At 37.3% G+C, this 13,398-nt stretch overlaps 1 protein-coding gene across 1 annotated transcript in view; it reads right to left on the bottom strand.

The window, feature by feature from the left end:
- Window positions 1-2,821: 2,821 nt before the first annotated feature.
- LOC105336490 (dynein axonemal heavy chain 2) overlaps window positions 2,822-13,398 on the bottom strand; it is a 31,855-nt gene continuing 21,278 nt past the window's right edge. Inside the window, 18 exon segments of the mRNA XM_066069774.1 lie at window positions 2,822-3,494; window positions 3,847-3,997; window positions 4,124-4,198; window positions 6,651-6,827; window positions 7,105-7,254; window positions 7,624-7,740; window positions 7,868-8,093; window positions 8,400-8,584; window positions 8,727-8,918; window positions 9,338-9,529; window positions 9,658-9,783; window positions 9,908-10,113; window positions 10,471-10,657; window positions 10,822-10,948; window positions 11,416-11,615; window positions 11,864-12,008; window positions 12,461-12,593; window positions 12,705-12,854. Coding sequence (XP_065925846.1) covers window positions 3,340-3,494; window positions 3,847-3,997; window positions 4,124-4,198; window positions 6,651-6,827; window positions 7,105-7,254; window positions 7,624-7,740; window positions 7,868-8,093; window positions 8,400-8,584; window positions 8,727-8,918; window positions 9,338-9,529; window positions 9,658-9,783; window positions 9,908-10,113; window positions 10,471-10,657; window positions 10,822-10,948; window positions 11,416-11,615; window positions 11,864-12,008; window positions 12,461-12,593; window positions 12,705-12,854 — 2,894 coding nt within the window. The 3' untranslated portion in view covers window positions 2,822-3,339.

Below are 13,398 nucleotides of genomic sequence, written 5' to 3'. Positions count from 1 at the left end.
ACATAATTAATTTGTAAGATTTTACAAGGATCGTAGAAGTTTTTAAGTTTCATAGCATATTTCAAATTCACATGTAAAAGTTTGTTGGGATCAGGTAAGTGTATGCCCTTGCAATTAAGTGATTTATTTATGTACTCAGATTTTAAATATACGATATTTTATACAAAACCGAGGTGGCTTCTTTATACGATGCATACTTTTAACAAAATGAAAATAAGACTATATAGGTAGCATTCTACTACTAATAATTTTAAACAAAATATTCATTTTTATCACATGTTTATCCCAATATACGGTGGATATCACTCATAAGATAAATTTTTGATATTCCACTGTGTGTTCTTACGCCTCGTGACGTCATAGTTAATCATTACGTAGGTTTAGGCGGTTGATTGACGTAGAATGAAAAAGTAAATAATTAATTCAGTTGAGGGGTGTTGAGATATAAATTTGAAACATTTAATGTTGTTTCAATTATTATCATGAATTCATAAAAAAAATGTTTAAAAATGAAATGTCTGTTTGTTAAACTTCAAGGAAGTCTTTTTCCATGCGTAACGTTGTTGACGTGTTGTAAATAATGTGTTGTGCGGCTCACAATTACAAAGGACTATATATGATAAGGGCCTAAAATGGCCCCCTAAAATGAACATCATCATTTTACTTTCATTCTTTGTTTTCTTAGTACAGATATGTGTGTGATGTGTTTACATAATATTCATTTTGGTTCAAGTGCCCACAATTTAGAAATATGACATTGTAAAGACAACCTTTTTCCGCCATTTTTGCATTTTTAGCGTAAAACAGCTTGTTTTCAAGCAGTTTTTCCTTCTGAAAACATAGAGCGCATTCTTGAACAAATAAAATATTTTAATCAGAGATGTATCTAGCCAAGACTAATAAGTGACAAAAAAATTTTCCTTGTTCAAGCATGCGCTCTATATTTCCCATTCGTAAATAGATAAGAAAAATGTCTATTTTTGGCTGATTTTGATTGAATTATAGAAATGGCGTCACTTTTGACGTCATATACTACCAGTGAGTGCAAATAAATCAAATAAATAAATGAAAAATATATTTTATATCAACTCTTCTAAAAAATTAGTTAACATTTTATTGTACCCGAAACACTTAAAAACTGGCGAATTATGGGGGCCAAATTTAACTCTTATCATATATAGTTCTTTACAGAAAAAGTTGGGATTAACAAAATACTTGGTAAAACATGTGATAAAAAGAATCTCTCATGAGAGATCCTATATATTTTCCGTTAATGTATGACATTTATTTTTCTTCGCTATAAAACTGCACGATAGCCTTCAATGATTTAACTTAATGCGTCATTTTGAAGCATATGACGTCATATTTTGTAGTACAGCAACGACATCTCGCTTATTTTTCAGTGTGTACGATATAACGGACATCAAAATTGTAAGTAATAGCATTTGTTGTTTTTAATTAAAAGATTATATAGTATAAGTTAATTTTACTAATAAATAGATTAATAAGTACTTTCGAGGTTTGTAATATACAGTAGGTAGTTGGTCATAAGTATGTTCCCAAATTGGTCGACGTTAACGTAGATCTCGTCATCGCCTGAAGTTTTATGACTAACAACAACAAAGTAAAATGACTAGGCAAACATATATATTACTTTGTATTATATCCTAGGGTATGAAATATTCTTGCAATTTTCCTCGTTTAACGATGTAAAGGCTCGCAATCAATATAAAGTGAGACTACTCGAAATGTCAACTACAACTTTTTCTAGGTCACGGAAAATTCGGATTTCGTTTTTTGACCTTTGTAACCGTATTGTTAGCATTTTTCACATAATTTCAATGATATTAATGTCTGAACAGTATGTTAGCCAAAGTATGTGTTGATGCTGTCATTCTGCTCTGTTTAATTGGGCCTAGAAGTCTGGTTATCTTTTTCTAACAAACTATTGGCGATTTGTGAAGTGACGAACAATTACTGATGAGAAGCAGTCTACTTACAGTTTTATTCATCACATTATACTTTGGTCTTGCTGTAAATCAAGCTGTTTGATTTTTGAAAGCATGTTTTTGGTTGGTTCTGGGGACTTTGAAATGGGATTCAGTCATCTCGTGGTTACCTAATCTTACAACTTTCAGATCGAGTTACGATTTTACCATTATTCCGGTCTTCCGTATTTTTAAACTTTACATAACAGTTTCGGCTGTTTATTCCGTTGATCCTTCCAGTTTTATTTATGTATAAATACCAAATCTGACATCTGTATTACGACTTGTTTCTGTCTTCCCATACGTTTTTTGTCGTTCGTCGCCATGTTGTTGTGCAGACGATAAATGTTTACCAAAGGGGAATAACTCCAAAAAAAACTCGGCAAAAGAAGAAAAAAGTCGGACAATCATAGGACAAATTTTTTTAATCTGGCCATCAAAGAAAAATATATTTATTTCCTTTTAAAATGTACCTTACAGAAAACAAAATGTTACGGTGGCCATTTTGGGAACATACTTATGACCAACTACTGTACTGTGATGTCATAATGCACATTTCCCGTACTTTTTGTCTGAACGGAGTTTATTGACAGCCTTAACTGTGCTGCGTCAGTGGTTAGAGCGCTAGCTAGCTGACACGGTATGCCAGAGGCCCTGGGTTCGAGTCGCGGTTGAGACTTGACTTTTCACAACCTGTTACATATATATACAACATTGGTTACTACCTGTCACCAGATGTGGTCAGAATCGCTGTCACATTAAATCATACGATTGGTTAGAAATCAGGTCATTACATTGTCACCTTCTCCAGAAAAATGAAACAAAAGCATGAGATTCTTTATAATTCAACAAGTTTAATAGACTCAATAAATTAATGTTCAAAAATAAAACAATGGAATGTTAATACCATGATATATGAAAAAACATATAATAGAGATGAGTTTAATGCACACAAAAAACACTAAAAATATTCATAGAACAAGCTGCACAATCATCAATATAATTGATATCACAAAAATAAGAGCACTGCTTTGTCAGCTGTGTGTGGTGGACAAGTCAATTCACAGATCTATCAAATGTCACACAAGATTCAAGTCTTGCAGATCAGCTATCCAAGATAGTATTATATTCTTATATGGATTGTTTAAGTATCTGATATCACAGAAATCTCATTACATGGGTTACACATGTTTGTACACAAAATCATTCAGAGATGAATTTTACACACAGACAGTTAAAGATCACATAAGTATGTAGTCTTCAGGAATTCGATATTCACAGATTTTTTCCCCACACAAAAATAGAAGACATATTTCACAAAAAGGAAGATCTCTCCATGTTATTGTCAGAGTTAGTAGTCCAGACTCATTAGCAGGGCGGTTCCCCTCTTGACCCAGTGGTCCGGTGATTTCTCTCCCGCCTTCAGCTCCACGGCCACCACAAAGGAGGGTCTGCCCATGCCTCCCGCACGGTTGGGGTAGTAGTAGCAGGGGGCCATGTACATTCCTGTTGACACAAAAAAACATTGGTCATTATGACTCTACAGCATGATATTAATAGTCAATCTGTATATGGATTGATTTTTACAGATACATGTATTATCAATTTTGGCATACTGTAAATTCCTTATTTTACGCAAGTAATTAATTCCGTGATTCTGCTGTTCCCACCATATCAAATTGCAAGAATATTAAATCGCGAACCCTAATTCATTTGTTTTAATTTCATATACACCTGTAGCTAAAAACAGTCTGAAAAATATCAGCAAGACTTTGAAATATGTGAGGACTATTTTCTGCAATTTTAGGCAAATATTAATTCCTCACATTTACAGTATTTGATCATTGGAGAGACAAACCTTTAGCAACTTTCTTCTTGTTTTCAACGGGCTTGAAGTGGATGGTGGGCATCAGACACACCAGCTGCATGGGGTTAGCCTCCACCAAGATAGAGTTCTTCTTCTCCCAACCCGCTCCCTGCAGGAACAGGCCTTTGATGTACACACCGTCCTGAAAGTCAAACAAGCCCTTTATGAATACTGTACAATTTCACTTCAATGATAACACGTTGTGAATACTGTAAACTGTATGAGGTAAAATCAAATTAATGTTGTATATATAAACACTGGGAGATACCTTGGGTGGTCCGGTAATGTTGGAGTCATCCACCGTCATCACACTGAATTCCCATGACAACGAGTCCACGGATACCTAAAAAACACACAATGACAAATAAACAATCAAATTAGGTTATTTATAATCAAAGTACTGAGAGTACTGAAAGACAGGGGTCTTGAAAGTTTGAATTTGTAATTGTCCTGGATTTCCTCGAATATGCTTCCAAAATTTATGGGTTTGAATTAGTTGTTACAATCTATGTTAATTCGGCTTTTTGCAATTGTCTGATATTTTGTCTAAATTTTACTCAATCCTGGCCTTCATAATTGTAGAAAATTGACACAACTGTATATTATGTAAAATAAGACCCCAAGGGAACATTTTAAAAATTACAACTAACCGGGAAAATCAAACAACCATATCAAAGTAGATAATTTTAATCATTAGATTTATTCAACTTTTTGATCCAATGGAAAATCCACAAGTCGGACGGTTTCCGTAATTAAAGTATTATGAAAACCCCGAAAACTCTAAAACTGCTGAATTAACAAACAAAGTGAACATTTCTATACCGATAACAAACACAGGCACCTGACGTTAGAAATATTTTTTTACAATAAGATTCCAAGAACTTTGACAATAAAAAGATTTGTCACGGTCGCCATTTTGATTTTTAAGACCGACTTATCTAACACGATTTTCTTCATTTGCGATTCATGCAAAATTAATAGGTAAAAATAAACCCGTTCGCCACTTACTATTTTTTTGTGTAAACGCGTGCATCACGGTGATTCACCTACACGTATTACGATACAGCCGTTCCTTTCATTAAAAATCATACTCTGAAAATCAGAGACATAAATAACAGAGATTGTCAACTCCGGCATTAGCGTGTAAATGTTACGGGACCAACCTTACTTTGAGAACTACAAGTGCAACAGCAATCTTGTATAAAGAATTAAATTTGAACCTGATAGTGAACATGAACATGAACCTGTAAATATTTTAAGCATGTTTTATTTATGAAATATTTACAAAAAATCTTTATTTTGTTTTTAAATTACTAAACTTATTGACTTTTCACAAAGTAATGGTAATGCATTACTTTACTCGCGTAATGGTAATGTAATGCATTACTTCAAGAAAATTAAGTAATGGTATTTTAATGCCCTAATTCATGAAGTAATGGTAATGTAATGCATTATTTTACAATGTAATTCACCCCAAGCTTGATTCCAAATAAGCCGGAATACATGAACATTAACATTTAACTTGGTTCTTCAATCGATAAGATTGTATATATTATATGATGTATAAGTGGCGATGTTTAGATGTGGTGTACTCCCCCTGAGGATCGAAACAGGTCGCTACAGAGGAGAACCGGTGGAGGATAGAATATGTAACTTATGTGATCTTAACGAAATTGAAACTGAAAAGCACTTTTTATTACTTTGTCCATTCTTTAATAACCAGAGAAGTCAATTATTTTATAAAATTGGATATGATGTAACTGTAAGTCAAAATAATACAAATGACAGTACTCTTTTAGTTGACCTAATATGTAACTACCCCCACCAAATCGCTTATTTTATTCATGAATTATACAATTTAAGACAGAAACAATTGACAAAGCCATCTTGCTCCCAATTTATCATGTAAAATTTATTCACATTGTAATAGTTTGAAAGTGACTTATAGGTCCGTTGGGCCGGGTGTATTGCGTTATATTTGTAAAATGAATCTTGTAATCATGCTATATACACATGTCACTATAATAAATTATTTACTTACTTACTTACTTATAAGTCTTCCAAAGTGTATAATCTATTATAGATTTTGCTTACAATGCATTGTTTTAAATTTAAATTCAGTTTAATCAACTAAAGAGCCAACGAACGAGAAGGCAAATTCAGACTTGTTTTTATTTTCTTTGTACAAAATTCAAAAAACGAACAGCAGTCATACCGCAACCTGACAATGAAACACCTATTTAATTTGTAAAACATCTGTGTATAACCCGTCCCGATTTTAACTTCGGCTTGAGCATGAAGTTTGGTAGTATAAAGGTGAAAGATTGTCAAAATAAAATTCACAACTTTTCAAAAATGGCACATTGCGTTTGTAAACTTTAATTTCGATTCCACCTTCAACCTCTTCTATTGATTAATGAGCTCGTACACCAACTGAATCGTCAACGGCGCTGTGCATTCAGTTACGTAACTCATTCCACATTTGAATCCGAGCAAGAATATTTTGATCAATGAAACTATTTCTTTATTTTCTAAATAGAATTTTGTTTATACACAGAGGACTTAAAAAGATTTAATGTGTGTTTTTATAATACATATTTACTGAAATGCATGAAAACTTTCTGCACTATTTTCTTACGCGTAGACTCAATTCATGTGTTCTACGCGTGCCTACCGGTTTGAGATTTCAGCTGACAGTAAACCAATAGACGGGGTCACGTGACCCCGTCTACAAATTATTTAAAACTTAGCTTTCATTGATTCCTACAACAGTGACAAAGAAATGTACAACTTACGCTGTTCATACGAGCAGAGGTTTGAAGGACAGCTGTCAGGAATCCCGTGGGGAACGTGAACCCAGACATCCAGAAGATGGTTGGGGGGTGGGCGGTCAAGGCCCACTTCTCAAACTGCTCCACTCTCTGTACCAGGTCTCTGGTCCAGGCTGCCAGGGGCTTCAGTGAGGGGTACGCCTACAAAACATGTGATAATACATCAAATATGGGACAAATAGGGACTTAATGCTGTTGATTGTGAGGGCTGTGTCTACAAAAAATGAAATGGGAGGCTGAAAACCTGACAAACTTCTGTAAGGGGTACATGTATGCCTACAAACAATAACATGTAGGGGGGTATTAACTGACAAACCAGGGAATTATTTTATTCAACATCCAAGAAGTCTTTATAATTGATTCACTTTGAACTACTTGACATTGTAAATGTAACACTGAATGTTGTAGAGAGACATACCCTTAACCAGGACGGGGGGACATTGCCATCAAAGATACACTGGAATATGTTCTCCAGTTCCACAGTCATCACCACCAGACCCTGGATACCTTTCTCCAGGTCGGTCAGCGAGCGACGAATCTCCTCCATCAGGGCATTGTACCGCTGTATCTGTATATAAAACAAAGTCACAGTCAGTTAACTTACTGAGAGAGAGAGAGAGAGAGAGAGAGAGAGAGAATCTCCATTAGGGCATTTTATCGCTATATAAGTATATATGTATTAAACAGAGTCAGTTATAGATTTAAGGATTGAGAGAGAATCTCCTCAATCAGGGCATTGTTCTATTAAATCTGAACAGTCAGTTAGTTTACTCACAGCAATAAGGAGAGAGAGAGCGAGAGAGAGAGAGAGACATACAGAGAAAGTGAAAGAGAAAGCAATGGAGCTAGAGAGACAGTAAGATATCAAAAGAAACACAAATAGATTGACAGACAGTCAGATGGACAGACAGACAGAAGTCACATGTGTAACACCCACCTCTTGAAGCAGCACCACATTCAATGGTGACGGATCGACAGACAGGATTTTAGCGGTGTTGTCGTAGTCGATGTTCTCTGGGATCTGTTTGAAGATGTTGGCTGCTAGATCTAGGACCTGTAGTAATACATAGGAAGCAGTCAGATATACATGTCAAACAGTGTCATTGATTTAACATATATAGTGTAGGTTAAAGTCTGACAATGGCCTTATCCTTGCATTTTTCCTCAAATCTAAAACTGACCTTGTCCTCGCGACTCTCGCCCCCGCTGGCAGCAGAGATCTGGGGCTGTAGGGACAGCAGCGTGTTGAACAACATCCTGGTCTCCTGGATCTGGGACTGGATGTCCGCATTGGGGTGCTGACCGAACGCCTCTGGGGGGTCCACGTTGGGCAGCATGCTGACATACTCCTTGTAGGAGGACAGGGGGCCGTCCTTGGGCACGTAGTACGTCGGCACAGAGGACACTCTGGATAAGAATATATAAAACAAATAAATGACTTTTTACCAGTACTTTGGTTTAATTATATATTACTTAAGAAATTCTTAAATTCAACAGTTTTACTTCTTTTTTTTAAGAAGTAACACTGGGAAAATTCTTTTAATTTTTAGTCCTGTTCCATCAAAAATCTTAATATTAACTAAATAAAATTGAAATCTATCTTCATCTTATTGTTTCATACAAAAAGCGAAAATATTTATCTAGAATTAACATACAGAGATAAAGATCCATTAATACTAGTATCAGAGCAGTCTTAAAGTAGATATAACCTACTTGTAGAAAGGCACACTGAGGACCTGGTCTTGGAACAAATCAGAGACGTAAGTCATCAACAGTCGCCGATCCCAGTCATCCGTGACGTGACCACCGTAGCTGATTCCAGCAATCAGGTATTTCAGGGCCTCCCATGGGGTTTCCTCATACTCGTCCAGGTAAATACTCAGAATGCTCTCCGATACCTGGGGAATATTGTCAACAATCAGTAGTTAGCATAGGACCTTTGTTAATTTTGTCAAATCCAACAAAAATGACAACAAATACAGAGACAAGAAAATATTTGGAGTTATAAAACAATTCAGAAAGGTGGTCCCTTTTCTATACCTCAAAGTCTGAATCGTTGAACTCGTAGGCGATGTTCCATCCAAGCATCAGGAACTTACGTCGCTCGAGCAGCACAGAGTGGAAGAAGCAGAGCGAGAAGAGCAGCTTCCTGTACTTGTCCTGTTTGGTGCAGCGCTGGAACTGAGGCTCCGTGATCAGGTTGTACAGACGCTTCATGTTGGCCTTCAGTCCCTGTAACAAAAACATTTACTTGATTTTTTATAATTTTTGTACATGGCATACATTATAATTGTATTTTTAAGCCAACTTTCATTATTTGTCTATCCAACTATGAAAATTTTTGTAAGACAAATATTTAGACTTAGATCGGCTTGCCGAGAAATTATCACACACCCACTAATCTTTCTTGCCTGATCAATTTTGATTGACAGTCTTCCCCAAGACTTTTCATTGCCCTACCATCAGTGGCTTTTGTTTGCCCCTCCCCTTCCTAAACTTTTGATTGCTTTACTTTTTGTGGGTTTGCAATCCTCTTTATTAAAATTGTATTGCCCCTTCCCTCTTTAGAGTTTTGATTGCTTTACATTTGGTGGTTCTGTAATCATCTCTATTTATTGCCACTCCCCACCCAAGACTTTTGATTGTTTTACCTTTGGTGGTTCTGTGGTCATTTTGATGCCGGTCTGTAGGATGGAGATGGGGAAGTCAGGGTGGGGGCTGCTACTGAGCCACAGGCGGAACTCTGGGTGGGGGTCCTCCACCTGTAGCTGCTCCACCAACTTGTCCAGCTGGGGCATCCAACTCAGTGACAGATGACAGTTGGCCAGGAACACCCAGTTACCCTGAAACAATCAGACAAGTGAAACAGTAACCCATATTGAACTAACGGTCATATGACAGATGGCCAAAATTACCCAGATGTTGCGACCCCAAAAAGGTTTTGGAAAAATGACACACAAAATGGTCCTACCTCTCTCACGCCCTGTTTGATCATCCTGGTTGCTATGGGAGCCTGTCCTTGCCCCAGGGAGAGGGAATAGAACCTCTGGGCCATCCCACTGGACTCAGACAGCTGGATCAGGGAACTTGTAGGGTCCTGTACAAATACAAAGAAATAACCAGGTTATTGAGTATAGAATTATTAATTTTGTAAAATCCCTTATACTTTCAATGTAACACTTTGTTACAAGAATATCCTACAGCCCAGGACAAATACTGACCACTCCTGGGGACAGGACAAATATGAGGGGTGTCCTAGTTGTGGAGTCCTCCACCACCTGCTGCATGTCAAGGACAGGTGGCTCTGTAAACTTTGACCCCAGGTTGTTGATGATGAAGGAGGTGGCACAGAAGGAGACTCGGTCAGGACGCAAGGAACGGACCAGTAACATCCTCTGTAGCTCATTACACGCATTGTCCCATTCACCTGTGATTAAAGACAGAGGTAAAGAGACTAATTACATCACCTGTTACTTAATGAACATTCATAGAGGAGAGCCTTAATTTCTCTAACTTCCATATCTAGAAATTGAATCTAGAGGATCACAGTGCCACTTGTACAATAATAATATTCTTACTTCCAGGTGCAAGGATTATTGAGATCTCACACTTATGCAAGATATATCATATACAACTTTAAGTTTTCGTATATGCCTTGTAAACTGCTTATGCAGAGAATATAAATTGCTTTTCAAATGTCATCCCTGTATAAGGCTGTTACAGTAACTATTTTATAAAGAACCAGTACCTACTATTCCTAACAGTGACTACAAACAGTACAGACCTGGTAGGGGGGCGGTCTCTGGCTGGGCCGCAGTGTACCAGATGTTCCAGTCACGGGGGTACTGCTCGAAGGAGGTGATGATGCCGTGGAAGTTGGTCAGCTTCTCCAGCTCTGTGATGTTGTCCCAGGCCACGTCTCCCAGCCATCCCGAGCACGGGTTGTCCATCTGGTTCTCACGGTCCAGTACCTGGGGACAGAGTCAGAGGTCAGGGGTCAAACAGTGACCTTGAAACACTGCATTAACATCATATGACAAAAATGCTTAATACTGAATCCACGAAAATTTCTCTTGAAGTTCCCAAAATTATTTTACAAAAAAACCATATTTCAATGATACTCTTAGATACTGACCACTCCTCCACGCAGGAAGAAGTTGTACTCGTCCATGTTGATTTTGCTGGCCGCCTCTAGGATCTTGGCGCACATTTGGAAGGAGAAGAGCAGCTTGTGTCGCTCAAACAGACCGCGACAGGTGTACCTACATCACAATATTATCACAATTTAATGTCCAATGCTTTTTTAAAATTCTAATTCATTATGAAGCAATAAATAGGAAAATATATCTTAAATTTTGTTGTAACAATAAACATACCAAAAAATATTTGTCACTTTTTAAGACTAATTCTAAAATTTGGCACCATCATTGACAGATAGCAAATCAAATAAGCTATTATATAAAAAAAGCTTCCATGGGAAAAAACTTAAAGTAAAGCATTAGGCACGATGGGTAAAAGAAGTGTGACTTGATGTGTAAAGAAACATAACTAATAAGAAGAGAAACATGGCATGATAGGTAATGAAACATTGTATGATGGGTAGAGAAACATGGCATGATGGGTAGAGAAACATGGCATGATGGGAAGAGAAACATGACATGATGGGTAGACAAAAATGGCATCATGGGAAAAGAAACATGGCATCATGGGTAGAGAAATGTAGCGTTACCTGTAAACAGCGTAGGTGTGGTACTCATTCAGGTTCTGAATTCTCTCCTCCAGTTTGGAACTCCTCTGACTCTTCTCAATGGACATGATGAACAGTTCTATGTAGGCATCCAGAGAGAACTGGTACATGGGATCTATGCGGCCCATGTCATTCAGGACAAAGAACAAGATGGAGGCTCTCTGAGCAGACGGTCTGTAGCCCTGCAGACAGAAAACAAAATTAATGCTACAGAATCTCTTTCAAATTAAATTGAAATCACATCTAAAGAAAATTAGAAATGTACAGATTTTTTTTCATCATACATCTTATAAAATCCAATTTTCAGTGCATAAAATCACTACGTACACTTTATCTCATGGATAAATTACATGTATGTACGCATTATCTCATGGATAAATTACATGTATGTACACTTTATCTCGTGGACAATAATGTCCGTGTCACTCACCTCTCTGGCAGCGTCAATCTTGACCTCGGTCGTCTCGGAGATCTGTAGCTGCTCCGTCACTTCCTGTGAGGTGATCTTGGACGTCTGCAGTGTGTTGACCAGCTGTTCATCGTCCAGCAGTGAGCCCTTGGTCTCATTCAGCAGCCTACAATCAGAATCAGTGGATGTCAAATACTGATAATTAGTTGAAGTTTGTCTTGTATTATTTTATAGCATCCCTCTACAAATCATTACATGTACATTGAATTCCTCTTTACTTTTGAAGCATCATTTCCCCAAAGAGTAACTGATCAACTTTTTTTGCTTTGGAATGGGGGGGGGGGGGGGGGAGATAGTAGAAAATGTCAATAGTTTGAATATATATTGTGCCTTTATTGCAAAGAGTGGAGCCGATCCTGACAAAAAAATTGAGATCCCTTAGTGGTACAAGATTTTATCCACAGATATCAGTTATGATTCTGACTGTGTGCTACCCCTTTGGACAGACCTGAGAATCTCATCCTCTAGCTTCGTAAGTCATTTTTTCATGTACATTTAATAATACCAGATACTACATATCATATACAAAGATCTGTAGATATAGACAAAGACACAGACCTGAGAATCTCGTCCTCTAACTCGACAAGTTTCTTTTTCCCGGCCGCGATGCTCCGGACCAGGCTGTCCTTCTGTTCCTCCAGATCCGGACGTTCCTTCCTGACCACGATTCCCAACAGTTGGGCCTCCAGACCTACAAGGAGATGCAGTACTTTATACCATCTGTATTCCTTATTGTACAATCAATCAAAACACAGACAATATTACACCATCTAGATATTAAATACACAGACAGAGACCGTACCTTGCTCTTTGACAGCAAAGTTGACAATGGTGGACTTGGTGGAGATCTCGGGTGTGTAGTGGGGGTTACTCAGCTTAGTGGTGATGTAGAATCGGAACTCTGGGTTGTACTCAATCTCTTTGTCTCCCAGCTTTATCATGTAAGCTCCACCTACAAACATACAAACAAACAAATTCTCAACTCAAAAAAAGTTCAAATAGAATAGAAATAGTTCCCATGGTAGGAAAATTCTCATCTTAACAGTTTAAATCTGCTTATTAATAAGTGCCGTAAGTACAGAATAACCTTCTAAAACTATTGAAGTCTCTAATTATTTTGTCCAGTGACTCCTATAAGGAGGTTCCTAACTATTTTATCAGTGACTCATATCGGAAGGTCCTTACCCATCTTCATCAGTGACTTGAATAGGGAGGTCAATATATTTACTCGTTGGTGACTTGTTCATGGAGGTTCCAACATATTTTGTGACTTGTACAATGAGGTCCCTACTTATTTTAATCTGTTCAGTAATTTGATTAAGTTCAAAATGTCCCTTCAAATATTCATCAGACACTTGTACAAGTTAAGGAGGTCCAAACCTTTTCTCATCACTGACTTGTATGAGGTCCCTACCTATTCCTATGTGACTTGTATAGGAAGGTCCTAACCTTTGTTCACCACTGACTGGTTTGAGGGGGTCCTTATCTATTTCCAT

The sequence above is a fragment of the Magallana gigas genome, chromosome 8 (genome assembly GCF_963853765.1).
Source record: "Magallana gigas chromosome 8, xbMagGiga1.1, whole genome shotgun sequence".
NCBI classification, from domain to species: Eukaryota; Metazoa; Mollusca; class Bivalvia; order Ostreida; family Ostreidae; genus Magallana; species Magallana gigas.
This window is presented reverse-complemented; position numbering and strand designations above follow the sequence as displayed.